Source organism: Pipistrellus kuhlii, unplaced genomic scaffold, assembly GCF_014108245.1.
Source record: "Pipistrellus kuhlii isolate mPipKuh1 unplaced genomic scaffold, mPipKuh1.p scaffold_m20_p_3, whole genome shotgun sequence".
Lineage (NCBI taxonomy): Eukaryota > Metazoa > Chordata > Mammalia > Chiroptera > Vespertilionidae > Pipistrellus > Pipistrellus kuhlii.
Window position 1 is genome coordinate 162557268 of NW_023425529.1, and position 19456 is coordinate 162576723.

Sequence of the window (19456 nt, forward strand, 5' to 3'; positions counted from 1 at the left end):
ATAAGTTGGGCACCAGGTAAAGAATTGTAGAGAGAGAGAGTTTAAATAAAATAACCATAGTATCCACCCTTTGGAGTTTCTGTATTTTATTGGGTAAATGAGTTTTGATTCTAAAAAGAAAGAAAAAAAAAAGAATGAAATCATTGCTGTGAGAACAACATTTATATGATTGTAAAGAGTTATGCCTGGGGGAAAGTCATGTCTTAAAATTCATTTGATGTGAATAATTTTTTTCTTTTTTTTCCCTAATGTAGAACTTTTCTATCTTTCTCATAAATTGGTGGATTTATATCCTAGCAACCCTGTAAGTAAATATAAACAATTTATTTATTAAAGTGTTTTTTCTTACTTTAATTTAAAGAAAATGCTTAACTAGTATTTAGACAGCTTATATTTAAATGTAGCCAAATATGTTTTATTTTGAGGTATTGGAGCAGAATCTCCTAGTGCTTATGATAATAGAAGCTGCATTAACTTTCTCAATCCATGAAGGTATTTTTTTAGTGTATTGAAACATAACTTAAAACAAAGATCTTTATTTTTTTATTATAGAAATTATGTATGTTTATTATTAAAAATACTCAACATGCAGAAAAATAAAATATTGAAAGTCAAAATCACACTCCCACCTCTCATAAGTAATGCTAGCAAATGCTTGGTAGCTTTTTCATGTTGCATACATAAGGTACCTTACTGGATTGTGCACTGATTTAAATCATCATGTCTTCCAAACTGCTATGGATCAGAACTGTGAAACTGAAAGTGGAACCAGAAACTGTGTCCTTAAAAACAGAAGTCAAGAATCAGGGTCTAAGTGTCAGTTTGCACTCTTGACCAGTATGAAAATAACTTATTAAGAGGCAACACTAGTGCAAGAGATGTCAGCTAGCAATATGGAACCAGAGGCAGGGAAGATTCATAGAGCAGGTGAGAGGCCAGGACTGAGTGGATTTGAAATAGGAAGTATTCAGTAGCCTCGCCTTGTGTACAATGCTGCAGGGAAGTGATTGAAGGCCTCTTGAGGAAGGGCTGTGAAGATGTGATTCTCTTCTAACTTGAACTAGAATATGGGATGGAACGCCTAATCCACCCTCTGGCCTAATTTGCTAGATGTTTTTCGTTCAAAATCTTTGGTCATGGTAAATTTTGAACTTTGTAGGTTTCTTGGTTTGCAGTGGGATGCTATTATCTCATGGTTGGTCATAAGAATGAACATGCCAGAAGATATCTCAGGTACGAATTTATTGTCTTCCTTGCTCTGTAATGAACCTGTAGAGAGATTTTTTGCTCATCTGCTTAATGCAATAAATAGAAAGTATTTTAAAAGCAGTGTAAAAGGAAAAATGTTTTCTTTGGCAGATTTAGTTCAGTTGCATTAGTTATGTACCTTGATTTTATACGATGTCATGAGGGAGATCAAAGTAATCAGTGGTGTAGACCTTGTTTTCAAGGATCTTGTAACATATTTTTTTATTTATATATAAATGAGAAATGTGAAGTAGTAGAGAACATTATAAAATAGTTTGAAAGGTTCTGTTTTTCATTTACAGAGACACTATTAACTGCTTACTTTTAGAATGTCTTTTATTAATAGTTGTGAAGTTACATAAAACTTTACGTGGGATTAGGATCAGTAAAAGTGACTATAAAACAGAATTCTTGGTATAGGGAACTGGCTTATATAAGGACCTGCTGTGGTTTTAGATTAAGGAACTCCATGCAGCCCAATCAATCTACTTAACCTGTATTATTCAATTATTCAAGTACAGGAAAATATCTGTGAAGAATTAATTAATAAAGATTAAAAATGTAATGATACTTGTGATATCCTCCATGTAAATAAAATAGAAAGTGGATATAAAGGAAAACATGTGAACTTTGGACACTGTCTTGAATTCTCATCCAAGTTCCAACATTTGCTAGCCACAGCCCCTTGGGAAAGTTAATTTCTCTATTTTTTTTTTAATGGAAATGATATAATACTTGTATCCCAGGATTGCTGGGAAAATTAATAAGTTGACATGAAAGGATCCTGCACTGGGAAGAAAATAGGGAGAGCCCTCTGTTAGTTGTGTAAAGTATTTTAGAAAACCTTGCTTGTGCTGCTTCCTGGAATAAGAAGATGATGTGTATTGTAATTGTTCTTTGAGCTATGCTTCTTTGAATTAGTGTGCTAATTCAGTAATGGACTCTACATGAAACAGGGAACATTTGGGTGAAAGAAAATTTAGAAAATAAAATGCTAGGAAGTGTGAATCTCACCCTTTATATTTTCCATGTCTTATAATTTTTGCTTTATGTCCTGTTTTGGGTCACCAATGGGCCACTGATTGAAGACTGACCATTTAAGTCCAACTGGACTGACTATATCTAGTCCAGTTCTTGGAACCACGGTGAATCTCATAGCACCTTCTGTAGGATATCAGTCTTCCGGCCTCAGTATACTTATCTTTAAAATATAAATAATAGCCGAAACTGGTTTGGCTCAATGAATAGAGCGTCGGCTTGGGGACTGAAAGGTCCCGGGTTCGATTCTGGGCAAGGGCATGTACATTGGTTGCGGGCACATCCCCAGTAGGGGGTGTGCAAGAGGCAGCTGATCGATGACTCATTGATGTCTCTAACTCTCTATCTCTCTCCCTTCCTCTCTGTACAAAGTCAATAAAATATATTAAAAAAAAAAAAACACCAAAAATAAATAAATAAATAAATAAATCATAAATAATAATTTATCTTGCAAGTTATTAGGATTAGATGACTCATACAAGGCATCTATCATATTGCCTGGCACAAAACAGGCCCTAAATGGTTGCTGCTACCACCATTTACCTACTTGGTTGTGAAGTGAAGCTCCTGGATTAAGTAATATTTATAAATTCTATACAGAATGCTAATGAGTTCAACTATAGTACCTAAAAAGTGCGGACCTCTCCTAAAATTTCTTAAAATTTTACTTCTACCAGTAAGTATTCTTTTATCCTATATAATAAAAGGGTAATATGCAAATCTACCAGACAGCAGAACGACCAGTCACTGTGTTGTGCGCCAACCACCAGGGAGCAGATGCTCAGCATAAAGGGAGTGTGGCTCAGCCAGAATCCCAGAAGCTGGACTCAGGGCTGGCGAGTACAGTGGCAAGCCTCTCCCACCTCCATTAAGGATGTCTGGGAGTGGGCCTAAGCTGTCAGTTGGACATTCCAGACTGGACTGTGAGAGGGCACTAGCTGGGCTGAGGGACACCTTTTCCCCTCTATCCTCTCTTATCCCCTTCTCCCCCAATGCACGAATCTCATTCATCAGGCTCTAGTTTCAAGTAAATTGATACAAATATTACATTAGTGTTTCATGCATTGACAACCCATTTATTTAATTTGAATGTCCTTAAAACCATCAGCTTACATAAAATTAACAATTTAAGAATAAATATTATATTAATTGTATGAAGTTTCTTATTTTAGTAAAGCTACGACACTTGAGAAGACCTATGGGCCTGCGTGGATAGCATATGGACATTCATTTGCAGTTGAGAGTGAACATGACCAAGCAATGGCTGCTTACTTCACAGCAGCACAGCTGATGAAAGGGTATGGCAGAGAAAACTGATCAAACTGCATGAATGAATTTTTTTGCTAACAAAATGAAATTTATATTATTATTATCACTGTCATTTTGTAAACTAAAGAAAATATCTTACTTGCATGTAGCTACTGGCTTGTGATTATATAATAACTATGGAAATTGAGGGAGGAAGAAGCTGGTGTAGTGATTTTTGCCTAGCAGTTTTATCTTAACCAGAACAAAAGGGAACTATGAAATTAGGGTAAGGGAATAAATGAGGAAGGAAACTCTCTTTTACATGCTCATTCGAAAACGAAAGTATTCATAAGCAAAATTACTTATATCCTGTTTATGTCCAAAAGGTATTTGATGTGGCTTAATGGTAGTATAGGACTATATTTGCCAATGTTCTAGCTTGAACTTGACATTAAATATATTTTGCTTTACATGAGATTAGGGTCACTAATATAATAGATAAGTTAATGTAAGTGTACCCTAAGAGTATGATACTTTGGAGAGTAAAGTATTGCTATTTACTCCAGTTGGCTTTTTTTGGACTCAAAATTAGTCACACCTTGCAGTGTTCTTTCTGTGTTCGCTGTTTTCTGTCTCCATCTCTGTGGAGAGGTGGTGGGCTGGAATCACTCTGCTTGGTGATCTTGGCAAGTTATTTACCCTCTTGAAAAATAGTAACAGCAATACTCACTCTTAGGCTTACATTGAGGAGTAATTGAAATAATACCAGTTAAAGTTTTAGGACAGTGTCTACCATGTAGAAAGAACCCTGATAAAAGTTAGCTACTTTTATTTGTTTGCTTGTATTCAGGAGCAGGATCACATATTTATTTGTTTTGAATTTCATCTTGTTTAGGATTGATTGACCTTTTCAGATTATCAGACTCCTTTTGGTAACCAGTTTGCATCAAAATTATTTATGATCCTCAGGTGTGTGGGTTTTTTTAGTTATATTAAATTTGATATATGACTTTTAAATCTATTCATCCATGAAAACATTGTAAAGGAGATAGTTCCCTATCTACTAGTTTCCTTAGGCTACCATAACAAAATATCACAGACTGGGTGACTAAAACAACAGAAATTCATTTTCTCTCAGTTCTGAAGACTGGAAAGAATAATGTCCAGATGCTGATAAGTGTTCTCTTCCTGACTTGTAGATGGCTGCCTTCTCACTATGTCTTCACATAGTGGAGAGAGAGGTTTGGTGTCTCTTCATTTTATAAAGGCATTATGATCTGATGATCTTATTCAACCAATACAGTCACATTGGGTTGTTTGGTCTTAACAGATTAATTTTGGGAGGATAAATAATTTATTGGGTTGTTTCTCATATGCACATAATAGGGTCTGCTATTTATGTATTTTTTTTCCTATTCTAGGTTATCTAAAACCCAGAATAGTTATTATGAGTTGTTAGTTGCTAGCTAAGAATAAAAACCAGTGATAACTAATGATGTGATTAGTACTTTTAATGTTTCCCAATCTAGGCAATTTTTAATTAAATTTTCAAATCAGCTTCTCAAGATAAGCATCACTTTGTTTTACTTCCCTATCAGAATAGGGTTGCATTCTCTTAATATGCCCTGTGTTTTTTGGTAAATGAAATTGTGAAAATATTTTAAAATGTCCTTCATGATTTGTGTTAGATATTTTGTAATGTACCATTTTAATATCCTGTTTTCTTATAATTTTGAGGAACTTTTCTGTGTATGTGGTTATCTTGGGGACTATAAGTAACATTTTCATATAATCTTGTTTGGATTAATAACAACTAGGGTGCTTTCCAACACTAACAACCAATTCTCTGATTCTCCAGACACCAACTGGATCACCTCCAAGTCAATTCATTTCTCATACTGACTATCCAGAGTTAGTGCAGACCTCACAGATTAAGGGCTTAGTCCTACAAGACTGTCCCTCCCCACTTCAGGTGCCAATCACAAGTCCCAGTCCAATGGTACTTCTGACTGGCAGGCTATAAATCACACATATATCTCTGTGTGTTCCCTTACAGATAATCTCATTCCCTGATTTCCTTTTAAATTTTTGGCCAGCCTCTTGTTTGCCTCAACTGGTATGGCTGCCTCAGGTTAATATTAAACAGTTACTGATTGTTTTTGACAACTGCCCTGGGAAGAGAGCTTATCTCATTGAATTGGCTATGAGTCAGATCAAAGAATCAAACTATGAAAGTAGGTTTTCCAGGGAGCTGCCAGATGGGTCAATTACTGACAATTCTCTGCGGCACATCTCAGGATCTCCAAGCTCATTCTCCTCCAGTGGCTGCAAGGCTGCTGATTTTCTAGGCTAGTGTGGAGCTGAGAAAAGGGAGATAGGAGGGGGACCAGTTACAACACCTTAAAATCTGTTTTTCTTGCTGAGACTCAGCTGTATCTCTAGAATAAACACTCCTCACATTGTTGTAAGCCTTTGGTTAGCTTCCAAAGTTCTGAAAAGTTCATTTTGATCATTTTTGGCAATGCTCTTGTTGCTTTCATGGAGAAGTAGATTGTATTCTGCCATTTTAGAAATACTTCTTTCAGGTAAAAACTTTTAAAACATTCTTCCTCGACCTTCTTTAGAACATTGTCTTGAATCATGATTCTAGATTTGAACCAAAGCACATACCAACCATTCAGTCAGTATTATTGACATTCTTAGATCCACCTGCAAAGAAAAATTATGTTTTGCTTGCTTTAATGTAATCACTGTACTTTGTACCTAAAACTATATCAGAGGATATGAAAATGGACTAGACATGACATAATTCAGAACTCTTTGAAGTGGAACTGATAATAACTGATGTAAGTTAGAAAGTCAGAAGCAGCTTCATGAAGGGAAACAGAATTTTTAACACAGTCATGAAGGACACATGGTACTGAGTCCATAAAGGAGAACCAGGAGGACAGTCTAGAATAGGGCCATGACATTAGCATAATGTAGGAAAACAATCAGCATAGACCTGTTTTTCTGCTTTGGGGATTTCTGGAGTTTACTGTAGAATAATGAAATATAAAGGTTAAGTTGCTGAAAGGTTCCAGAGTGGCAGCTGATTAGTCTAAAAGTCCACTTGATATTTTTTAAATATTAGTAAACAAAGTTTTAGAAAAAAGTAAATGCTCTATTTTTGCCTTTATTTTGCAGACAGGTTTTGAAGTCAGTACATTAATTTCTACTGAATTATTGTTTTTGGTGTTGAATATATGAAAATTTTTAATATTTTTAGGTGTCATTTGCCAATGCTCTATATTGGATTAGAATATGGATTAACCAATAACTCAAAATTGGCTGAAAGATTCTTTGGCCAGGCTCTAAGCATTGCACCAGAAGATCCTTTTGTTATGCATGAAGTTGGCGTGGTTGCATTTCAAAATGGAGAGTAAGTATTGAAAGGCCAAAAGCTCTTCTGTTTCCTTTTTATTAGTATAAAAGAACCTCAGTCACTAGAGTTTAACTGCTCAAAGTGACACTCTTCGGTAGATTTTTAAAAATGTATTCTTTAGGAGAAGGGGGTTTACAGTTAAAAAAAAAAAAGTAGGAAGTGTTATCTTGGATTTCTTTAAAAATGCTAAAACTCCTCCGGTTTGGTCCCCTTTGATGTGGGCTGTTACAAGCTCCTACGTTCTAAGATTGGACAGTTGTCACTGTCAACTCACTCGAGCCCTGCTGAATGGTCTGGTCTGGGCATTGCAGATTCCTCAGTAATCTATCTCCTTGTTGATTAGGAGTTGGAGTCATGCATTTGAGAAACATTTTCTATAATTTTGAAATGAAAATGTTTTCTGTTTAGCTTCCTGTTAATCCAAAAATTAAGCTAATTAGAGTTTTCTGGTCAATTGAGGCATTAACTGTAGCCTTGAATATTTATAGAATAAGTAATTCAATGTCATTCTCAAAGAGAAAAATATCTATAGCCCTTTGCGTTAAATTATACATGAATTTAAAACAGTAAATTAGTACTACTGTAATGGTTTGTTGTGGCATGTGTGAATTCTAAAAATTGGATTGTCTAGTATTTATAAAAGAAAGTTTGCAGATTTTAAAATAATGTATAATAATATTTTAATATACAGTCAACTCATTTTAACACCAGAGTCAATGAAGGTGCTTTCACATTGTGTGCACATGTGCATGTTCCCAGCTAAGATCAAACAAATGTTTTGCCTTCTTATTTCCACTCCTACTGTAAACAAATGTTCTTTTTTACATTCAATTTTGTGACATGCTTTTGTGCTTTTTGTTGGTAATTTCACTGTTTAAAATGATCCCCCAGTGTAGTGCCAAAATCTGCCTAGTGTTCCTAAGCACAGGAAGGCTGTATTGTGAGTTGCAGACAATACATTAGTTAGATAAACTCTGTTAAGGCATAAGTTACAGTGCCTTCAGTTCAGTGTTAATGAAGCAACAACATATGTTCAATTAGGCATCACTAAACACAAGCATATATAAAACAGGTTATAGGTTGAACATTTGGTGGAAAATGTGAATAGAGGTTTGGGAACCTACGCCTTGTATTTCCATTGGGAGCAGCAGTTCTGACTGCACTAACGCAGTGTGCACAGTGACTAGAGAACACAGAGAATAATGAGAATTGACTATCTCCTAGCATCTTGAACTCCAGTGATATCAATGCCATAAGTTAATCATCTGTTATAATTACTATTACAAATAGTACGTTTAATGTACTTTTTATGGAGGTTTACCTCATTTCATTTTTATATTACTAAAAAGAGATTCAAATTTTTCTTAAATGTTTATTGTTTGCTAAGAGTCCATAAAGGAGATTTATGGACCATTAACTTCGAATAATCTATAATCTTTTTTCCTTCTATTTTAGATGGAAAACAGCAGAAAAATGGTTTCTTGATGCTTTGGAAAAAATTAAAGCAATTGGGAATGAGGTATTTTATGTCATATCTGTAAATAAACACATTCGTAAGTATGTTTACTATTGAATGAGGAAAATAATATAGACAATCTGTCTTGTCTAGAAAAAAGTAACCTAATACTTACCATATAATAACCTAATATTTATCATAACAATTGTCAGGCAATCAACTGTTATACCACATGGTACAAAGTGAATTTGTTTCTAATTGAGAGAGGGCAGGTGTTGGCTGTGTGCTCTAGTTTTGATATGTGGGAGTAATCACAATATATTTGATAATTACTTTGTACAAGAAATGTGTGATGATTACTGGAACTGGTGGGTACTGCAGCATGTAACATAATGTGTCCTTAGTACCCCAAAGGAGCCTCATCTTCGATTAATAGTTAAAGATAGCAGTTGATCCCACTGAAGTAGGGCTAAGTGTCATTCAAATTCAGACCTATTATGGTTTTTCCTTACCTTGTACTTAACATATATTTAGACTGTTAACTATTTGAAAAATTTTCTAGGTTCTGTTGTATGAAAGATGGACCCCATGAATTTGCACTTATTAATTAACCTTCCATCTTGCATGGATGTGTGTATACTATATTATTTTAAGATAATAATAGTTTTAGATATTGTAAACTTTTGTAGGTAAGGAATTTGCATGTTGCTACTCTCAGGTTCCTGGATCTTTTTACTTGTACCTATTTGGTTTTATTCTCTTCTGTTTCCATCTGCCAGTTACATTCTGTTTCTGTTTGGGCGTACTTGCCCACAGTCCACATCTTTGCTCATAGTTTCTCTTTGGTGAGACAGATACAGTGCCCTTGGGACCGAATCCACAACCTGGGCTTGTGCACTGATCAGGAATCAAACTGGCGACCTCTTGGTGCATGGAATGATGCTCTAACAACTGAGCAACACCAGATAGAGAGATAAATAAATATATAAGTAAAATAATTATGTCCTCGGGAAGTCTCATTAATAGTAAAGAAAGATGGAAAAAATAGCAAATACTTCTGCTTAGTGCTGTGCAAGCACCAGGAGAGTCCAACTCGCATAATGTGTAAAATAATGCAGCGCAAACAGGTCAGGCTGAAAAGTGATGTCTGTAAGTCATGGGTTTGATGTTGCTGTGTTTCAGGTAACTGTTGACAAGTGGGAACCTTTGTTGAACAACTTGGGGCATGTCTGCAGAAAACTTAAGTAAGTGAAGTTTTTTCAGAAATATTCTTGTGACTAAAAGTGCACTTAATTTTGTGTAGCCTTTTCCATATTTTTATTTTAGGAGATACTCCATCTTTCTTATACGTGGCTGCTCAAATATTTTAAGAGATACTCCATCTTTCTTATACGTGGCTGCTCAAATATAACAAGTATCAAATAGTTGTTTTTGTTATCACTAATTTATAGTAATATATATTTTTTAGTAATTTTATAATCGTTAGCAATATATCAATAATTATTATCACTTATTTTCTTAGATTAAATAAATTTTAATGTTCAGAATTAATTTAGAATTAGGATAGTATAAAGCTATGTCTATATTCCAAGTCACTGTTTCCTACTTGATTACAGTTTTGTGGTGTGAGAAACAGATGGCAGTTGAAAAAATAGATTCTTTGGTTAAATGAGTTTGGTAGACTCTAGGTTACTCAAAACTTAATGGGTTTTTCTATTTCAGGATTTTTTTGGAGTCTTTACTATGCATTATGAGCTGCAACATTTCCCAAACTTTATTGAGCACAAAAACTTTTTTTCAGAAAAGATTTTACAGGGAAAGTATTCCAGAGAACTTTTGAAAATGCTCTTCCAAGTAACTCCTTTTGACCCTAAAGCAAACCTCTTGAGGTGTCTTTCCTCACCTCTGGTGGAGTAGGTTTGATTCACATAAAGAGGCCTTGCTGTGTGACAGGGCACAGGCCCAAGGGTCAAAGGTTATGTGCTGGCTCCAGTCTCCTAAGCATCCGGAGGAATGTGGTACCCCTGCAGTGGTACCCCTGCAGGAGTACCCTCAGCTGACTGAGCAAGCAGGCAGGAAAGTACATGTCAAGGAGATGTTAAGACACAAAAGTGGATGTGAAGTACTGTTATCAGTTAACAGTCTAGACCACATGTGTCAAACACAAGGCCCGCGGGCCAAATCCGTCCCGCCAGGCCTTGCAATGTGGCCCGCACCGCGCTGTCATCACTGCACTCAGCTGCGTTTCCATCACAATGACAGTTTATGACTGTTCAGTAAACCATTCAGCCCGCGATTTAGGCTGGATTTTAGATTTTGGCCCCTTCTCTGATTGAGTTCGACACCCCTAGTCTAGACTGTTACTCTGGTGAAGGAGAAAGTGTTTCTTGTGTTTTTAATAGGTATTCTCATCTTAGACTTAAAATTTACTACTCTTACTGTACCCACTAATTGTTTTCTCTCTTTCTTCCCATTTTCTCCCCTCCGGACCCCCTCTCTCTTTTTCTCTCACAGAAAGTACGCTGAGGCATTGGATTATCACCGTCAGGCATTGGTGTTAATTCCGCAAAATGCTTCCACCTATTCTGCCATAGGATATATCCACAGTCTGATGGGCAACTTTGAAAATGCTGTGGACTATTTCCATACCGTATGTCTGTTTGTACCTAATTTTAAATCTGGTTAACATTTACCACTTTAAAAAAAAAAAAAAAGATCTTTTCTAGGCAATATTTTGTTACTTTGCCATTTTAAAATTCTTTAGGTGACTTTGTATTTTATTCTTTGCAGAGAAAAGTATGTTGTGCAATATTTAAATTAGAAATAAATGTGAGACTTGTCTTATGTGTGCAGTGAGATATACCCTGTTTCCCCGAAAATAAGACAGTGTCTTATATTAATTTTTGCTTCCAAAGATGCGCTAGGTCTTATTTTCAGGAGATATCTTATTTTTCCATGAAAAAGAATACGGTACACATTTATTGTTAAATGAAAATAAAGGAAATTTATTACCTTTATACGGTACGATAGTACGGTAGTTGTCAACACAAACCAGACAAACTGTGAACCCTACAGTATCAAGAATTTACTCATTTATTCAATGACAATCATGTCATCATCTTCTGGAACATCATCATAACCATCCAATTCCTGAATTTCCTGGTGAATTTCTTGTGACTCCATTTCTTTCAGAATCAGTGGACCAAATTTCTCATGTTTAGCTTAGGGGGGCCTTATTTTCAGGGGATGCCTTATATTTCACTCAGAAGGAAACCTGTAAGTAGGTCTTATTTTCGGAGGATGTCTTATTTTCGGGGAAACACCGTAGTACCCAGTGATGTCTGTCAGTCCATTCTGAGCTGGGCATTATTCTAGGCAGGAAGTTTGTGTTGTACAGTGAAAACCCTTTGGGAATTCTAGTGGGTTTTTTTAGTCCATTTATGACTTATAATTAATTTCCTTATCATGTGAACAAAACAATTTGCATTTATTACAAGGAAAGGATATCTCCTTAATCTATATGTTGTGTTTCATCAACTCTCAGATACCATCAATAAGCAAGTTGACCACAAAAATAAACACTGTCACCTAAACTTTAACATAATTATTTCCTGTCAGCGGTTTTTTATTTTTATTTTTTAAAATATATTTTATTGATTTTTTACAGAGAGGAAGGGAGAGGAATAGAGAGCTAGAAACATCGATTAGCTGCCTCTTGCACACCCCTACTGGGGATGTGCCCGCAACCAAGGTACATGCCCTTGACCAGAATCGAACCTAGGACCTTTCAGTCCATGGGCCAACGCTCTATCCACTGAGCCAAACCTGTTTCGGCATGTCAGCTGTTTTTTACTTAAAACATGCTTTATTGGATATATTAGGATATAGATTTTTTTTTCAGGGATCACTCAAGTACCTACATAAAAAGAAAATATAAGTGAAATAAATAGTTAAGATATTCAGTTCTTCACATTCATAGTCTGATTCTTCTAAATCACTTTTATACTGGGCGATACCCCTGTTTTCCCAAAGTAGTGTCTTGGTGCCAGCACACCCAGGTTCCTTCTCCAGGGATAGGGGACCTTTTTTCTGCCAAAGGCCATTTGAATATTTAAAACATCATTCGTGGGCCATATAGAACTATCCACTTAAAAATTATCCTGCTGTATTTAGTCAAACATTTAATTAACTCACCAAGAATGCTTTAGCAGGGCCAGATCATATTATTTTGCAGGCTGTATATGGCCTGCAGGCCAGATGTTTCCCACCTCTTTGGCCAGATGTTAGCCAAAGACATTGACTCTGCAAATTTTATGCTGCCATAAAGTATCAACAGAAAGTTTTAGGCAACAGCTACAAATCAGGTATCTTCTGTGTCTCCCCTCCCAAGGTTTGTGGTCTAGTGCCATTAACTTGGCCACCAAGTCACAGGATACCCTCATCACAGCTGCGTCCAGGTGGCAGCAGTGGTGAGAGACCACCAGTCACAGAGACTAGTGTAATGACCCTTCACGTACCCATAGCCCAACTTCCAACAGTCATTAACTCATGGCAACTCTTGTTTTAGCTAACAACCTCCCTCTACGAGATTCCCCGAGTATACTGAAATCAGTTTAGCAAGAATATTTTAAAATAAGAGAAGAAAATATTGTAATAACCATGCTGAATCTTTTCTGACAGGCCCTTGGTCTTAGGCGAGATGATACATTTTCTGTTACAATGCTTGGTCATTGCATTGAAATGTACATTGGTGATTCTGAAGCTTATATTGGTAAGATTACAATTATATTGATGTCATATTCCATTTTATAGATTGTTATATATCTCTGTTTAGGTTTCTCAAAATTTCATGTGAGATTCTAGATTTATTTTTCTCACCATTCTAATTACATTAATATTAAGAAACTTCCTTTTTTTGTTATTAGAACAATGCTGTGAGAATTAATGACTCATTAAATATTCACTGAGTTTAAAGTTGGGTATTTGCTATATGCAAAATACTATTACAGAATATGTGCAGAGCACTGTGATATATAAGAATTAATCTAATTGCATTATGGAAAAATCTTAGAGACATTTTTCTAATAAAGGACTCTGGCCTTAATATTTTATAATGCAGGATATAGCATATTTACATTTTAGTAGAATATTAAGTTGGTTTACATTCACATTACAGTGCTCATAATTCTTTAAATTATTTTTTAATAACAAGCAAATCATAAATTTGGATGGAATTGGTGTACTTGGACACTCATTTATTTATAAACTTTGCAAGGTAAAGATGGTGCAGTGAAGTTAAATCTTGAGATGTGGATTTTGGAGTAGGCAAATATTTCTTTAACAGAACATAAAATCATAGAGGGAAAAATGTTATATTGGGCTTCAGTACAATTAAGATCTATTAGTAAAAAAATGAATATTAAGAAAGTGAAAAGGCATGTGATTTACTGAGAGAAGTTATTCGTAACACATAGACTGGTCAAAGAACTTGTGTCTAGAACAAAAATATTCTACAAATCAGTAAGAAAATAATAAAAAATGAATTGAAAACAGGCAAAATACTTGAACAGGAGCTTCACCAAAGAGAATATCCTTTTAGTTACAAAATAAATGAAGATACTTAATATCTTACTAGGGAAATGAAATTATAACCATAATGAGACAACATTCCCCATCAGCCAGAATGGCTAAAAGTTAGAAAAACTCATAGTGCCTAGTGTTTGTTTAGTGTAGATACAGGGCAACTGGAATTCTTATATGTAATTTATTATCAGGAGGTTTATAAACAGATGAAACTGTTTAACATATCTATTATACTAAAGTTAAACAGGCTCTATTATATCTGTTATCTGTTTCTGCTTAACAAATCACTCCAATAAAAATGTATTATTTTTCAAAGTTCTTTGGGTTGATTGTTGGCTCTTGATAGTCTCATTCAGTTATGCATCTATGGTCAGCAGGCACTTGGCAGGGCTGATGATCTGAGATGGCTTCATACACAGGTGGGGGCCTCAGCTGACACCACTGGGCCTCCATGGTCTTTTATCCCACAGTTCTACATAGCATGGAGGTCTCAGGGTTCTAAAGGACAAGAGGTAAAAGTCTGCCCTCTTCAAAACCAGAAGTTATACAAAATCACTTCTATCACATTCTGTCAAAAGGAATCATGTGATTAAGTGCAGCATCAACCTGGGAGGGCGTTATTCAAGAGTGGCAAAGGTGTCAGGAGGTGTGACTTATTAGGCCACTGTTGACTTTATGATGTAGTGTTCTGTTCCCAAGTATATGCCCAACAGAAACAAGGGCTTCAGTAAGCCCAGGTTCACACACAAGATTGTTCTTAGCTTTATTCTTAATAGCATCTAACCGGAAATAACTGACTGTCTACCAATAGGAGAATGGAGAAATAAATTATGGTATACTCATACAAAAGAATGCTGCACAATTAAAATTAAAAGGACTAACTACTGAATCGTGTTGTAATATAGATGAATCTCACAGATTTTAACTAAAAAACCTGATTACCGTATTTTTCGGACCATAAAATGCACTTTCTTTCCCCCAGAAGTGGGGGGGGGGGGGGGGGGCGGGGGGGAAGTCCCTGCATCTTATGGTCCAAATATAGCCTACACATATACTTTAAAAAAAAAGTTTTTTTACTTGCCCGGCTCTGTGTGGTCCCTGTGTGCTTGCTCGGCTCTAAAATGGTTCTAAATGCTGCTGTTTACTTTACAGGGTTGATTACATGTGTTTATGACTGTGATGTTGGGTTTTAATGCACATAAAATATTTTAGGACACTATTTGTTTCAGAATCTTTTTTCTTCATTTCCCTTCTCTAAAAACTGGTGCGGCTTATGGTCCGGTGCGTCTTATGGTCCGAAAAATACGGTAATTTCATTTATATGAAGATTAGTAATAAGCAAAACTAATCAATGATGATGAAAACATCAGAACAGTGATTACTTTTGGCTTGGAAAGGGGAGTATTCACTTGAAGCAGCGTGAGGTGGTTTTCTTGGAGCGAGCAGTGTTCTGTTTGGTCTCATGGTGATTATGTGGGTTTATACATATATGAGTATTCATCCAGCTGTGCACACTTGGTGGTTTGTAGGTTATGGCTCAATTGTTTAAAGTTAAAAAAGAAAGAAAAATAGCTTGACCTCTGGCATCCTGAAGAACCTAGGTTGAAATTGCAGCTTTGCCATTCAATAGCCCTGTGGCTTTGGGGCACATCTGAGCATGTTTCTTCATTTGGCCAAGTTGTGAGGCTTCAATACAAAATTCCTATACAGCTAAGTGATGTCTGGAGATTCAATACTGTGTAAGACATATTTTGCCGGTCTTCACAAAGGTAATGATTTTACAGAGGAGATTTCCAAGTCTACCATTCACTACACTTAGAAGTCTCCTCTATGATTTATGTCCTATACTACTTTTTATCTTACGGATGTATAAGTGAAATGTAGCATATAAGTTTCAGCTATACAACATAATAATACAATACTTGTATGTATTGCAAAATGAGCACCACAATAAATCTAGTTAACATGACATTGTACATAGTTACATAATTTTTTTTCTTATGCTGAAATTTTTAAGATCTACTCTCTTAGCAACTTTCAAATATGTGATACAATATTATTAACTACTAGAGGCCTGGTGCACGAAATCGTGCACTCGGCAGTGCAGGAAGTCCCTCAGCCCAGCCTGTGCCCTCTTGCTGTCCAGGAGCTCTCAGGGGATGTCTGAATGATGGCATAGGCCTGCTCCCCTGAAGGAGCCATCAGTCAGACATCCTTAGTGCTGCCGTGGATGTGGGAGAGGCTCCTGCCACCACTGCTGCACTCGCTGGCCATGAACCTGGCGTCTGGCTGAGTGGCGCTCCCCTGTAGGAGCTCACTGACCACCAAGGGGCAGCTCCTGCATTGAGCGTCTGCCCCCCTGGTGGTCAGGGTACATCATAGCAAGCAGTTGAGTGTCCTTAGCATATTATTAGCATATTACACTTTGATTGATTGAACGGACGACCAGACACTTAGCATATTAGGCATTAATATTATATAGGATAATATACAAAATAGTACAAAATAAAAATACATTTTTTGAAGGCTTATATGTCATTATCAAAATGCCTGTTTAGTTTGTACTGTGTAAAATTGTTATGTTTTTATGTCAGAAATGATTGAACCTCATATATCTGTTGAAAGTCCTTTTTTCATTCTAAAGATTTTGAAATGTGGAAAATATATTTTCTTTCACTGTGGTTTTCATATGCGTAAGACTTGTGTCTATACCAATGCCAAAAACGCCAACAGGCAGTTCTTATTTATCAGCTGGGAAAAAAATTGCCTACGAGTCTTTCATTATGTAAGTGGTTTTGGGTATAGGAATGCTATTGAGCCATGCTGGAGCTTGAAACTGCATGTACCTCTTGAAGTCTTCCCAGTTGTCTCTCATGATAATAAAAAAAAGGAGGAAAATATTTTTTTCCTTCTGAGCTTGACTTGTACTCTTAAAAGTAACATTTGACTAAAATGATAAAGGCTGTGTTAAGTAATAATGGAAATGACAGTGAAATAATGGAATTTCTTATGGTTTTCTTTTTAGGAGCAGACATTAAAGACAAATTAAAATGTTATGACTTTGATGTGCATACAATGAAGACACTAAAAAACATTATTTCACCTCCATGGGATTTCAGGGAATTTGAAGTAGAAAAACAGACTACAGAAGAAACAGGGCTTACACCACTGGAAACCTCAAGGAAAACTCCAGATTCCAGACCTTCTTTGGAAGAAAATTTTGAAATTGAAATGAATGAAAGTGACATGATGCTAGAGACATCTATGTCAGACCACAGTACGTGATTCCCAATGGGTCCTGATTTTGTTTTGTCCTAGTGTGGAGTAGGTCAGTCAGTGTTCCTCACGTCCGTGTCATGTCTTAAGAATTTCCCATTTCTTAACATGAATACAGACTATTCGTCTACATTTAGGAACAGAGACCTGCCTTAAGAGACTGCATAGCACATGTATGCAGCAGATATTTTCTGATCCTACAGAACAGTTATACACAGTGGAATAAAAAAAGGTAAAGCATCTACTATGTCTTTTTTTTTCTTCTTTTCTTTTTCAATAAACTTTTATTTTGGACTGATTTTCCATTTAAAGAAAAACTGCAGATAGTACAGAGAACTATATACCCTTCACTAGTTTTCCAGTGTTAACATCTTACATTACCATGGAACCTTTGTCATAACTAAGAAATATTTTTACGTTTTTACATTTCTAGTAACTAAACTCCAGACTTTCTTCGTATTTCACCAGTTTTTGCATTAATGTCCTCTTTCTGTGCCAGCATCCCATCCAGGGGCCACTCTGTGCAGCTGTCCTGACTCTTTAGCTCTTCTTAACTCAGTCAATATCTCAGACAACTGTTGTCTTTCCTGACGTGGAGGGTTTTGAGGAGGACTGGTCAGATATTTGTAGAATGCCCCTCAATTTTAGTTTGTTTCATGTATTTCTTATGATTGGACTTGGGTTAATCAGTCTAAGCGACCCTCACTGGGACCAGGGGGTTTAAGCTCTACCCCTTGGAAGGGGGTATATCTGCACATATTACTTGGAATTCTTCTGTAATGAAAATTTGTTTCTTCTCATTCAGTCATTTACCAGTATGGACTAATTTAAGTGTATTTTATATTTTAGGTTATGATCCTATGTAGTATTTATTGTGTAGCTTTAATTATTTCAGATTTGGTCATTGGGAGGTTTTTCAGGTTGTCATGTCTCATCCAAACCCACAACCTTGGCAAATCAGGATGAACTACCTGGCCAGGGCTAAACACCAAAACTTTTTATCTCAACCTAAATGCATCCCAAATATTTCTATCTTCTCAATGTAGAAATACAATGGCTAAGGTTGAAAAAATATCCTATATAATAAAGGTGAGGGCAGTTGGGGGTGATCAGGCCAGCAGGGGAGCAGTTAGGCGTCGATTGGACTGGCAGGGAGTGGTTAGGGGGTGATCAGGCTTGCAGGCAGAAGTGGTTAGGGGCAATAAGGCAGGCAGGCAGGCAAACAGTTGGGATCCAGTAGTCTTGGATTGTGAGAGAGAGGTCCAACTGCCAGGATTGGGTCTAAACCAGCAGTTGAACATCCCCCAGGTGTCCCAGATTGGAGAGGGTGCAGCCTGGGTTCAGGGACACACCACCACCTAGTGCACAAATTTTATGCACCAGGCCTCTAGTCCTATCTAATAAAGAGGGAATATGCTAATTGACTGTCCTATCTTCAAAGATGGCAACGCCCACAGCCAAAAGATGGTGGTGCCCAGTTTCCTGAGCCTCCAGCCACCTAGAGCTGACCTGAGGCACAGGCAAGCCTCAGATGGTGGCTGCCATGCTGCCAAGGGCTGCCCAAGGCTCAGGTAACCAGGGCCGGCCGAGGCTTGCACTACTGGCAGTTACAGCAGCAGAGGTGTGATGGGCTGTTGCCTTCCTCTGATCACTGGGTCGCCTCCCACCCTTGAGAGTGGGCAGGCCAGGCTGAGGGACCCTCACTCCAGTGCATGAATTTTCATGCACCAGGCTTCTAGTCCTATATAATCCTATATAATAAAAAGCTAATATGCAAATTGACAGAACGCCTAACGACCGGTAATTATGGCACACACTGACCACTAGGGGCCAGACTTTCAATGCTCTGTGGCAGCGCTAAGGATGACTGACGGTTTAGGCCCACTCCCCATGGGCTTTTGGACTGTGAGAGTGAGCAGCCTGGGCTGAGGGACCCCATTTTTCAGGCACCAGACCTCTAGTATATAATCTATAAGACAAAAAAAAATACTAGATCTCATTTTGTGAGGCTCCCCACCAATAACTCTTTCCATAAATGAGGAATCTGAGCACTGTAATGAGACAGCCAGGCCCCATTCTTTGTCTCAGCTCATCGCAGAGAATGACAGTTTAATGCAATGATGCACTTAGAGACCATAGCCTGCCCTCTATTTAGACTCAAATAGTGTGTTTTGAGGGTTTTG

At 36.8% G+C, this 19456-nt stretch overlaps 1 protein-coding gene across 2 annotated transcripts in view; it reads left to right on the forward strand.

The window, feature by feature from the left end:
* Positions 1 to 17567, forward strand: part of CDC16 (cell division cycle 16) — a 29358-nt gene extending 11791 nt beyond the window's left edge. Inside the window, exons 10-18 of one of the 2 annotated variants that reach the window (XM_036454819.2) lie at positions 255 to 304; positions 1160 to 1233; positions 3459 to 3584; positions 6803 to 6955; positions 8414 to 8477; positions 9597 to 9658; positions 10929 to 11064; positions 13095 to 13185; positions 17023 to 17567. In XM_036454819.2, coding sequence (XP_036310712.1) covers positions 255 to 304; positions 1160 to 1233; positions 3459 to 3584; positions 6803 to 6955; positions 8414 to 8477; positions 9597 to 9658; positions 10929 to 11064; positions 13095 to 13185; positions 17023 to 17282 — 1016 coding nt within the window. In that variant the 3' untranslated portion in view covers positions 17283 to 17567. The remainder of the gene's footprint in view (positions 1 to 254; positions 305 to 1159; positions 1234 to 3458; positions 3585 to 6802; positions 6956 to 8413; positions 8478 to 9596; positions 9659 to 10928; positions 11065 to 13094; positions 13186 to 17022) is intronic. The other variant, XM_036454820.2, reaches the window with a different exon arrangement.
* The last annotated feature ends 1889 nt before the right edge of the window (positions 17568 to 19456 follow it).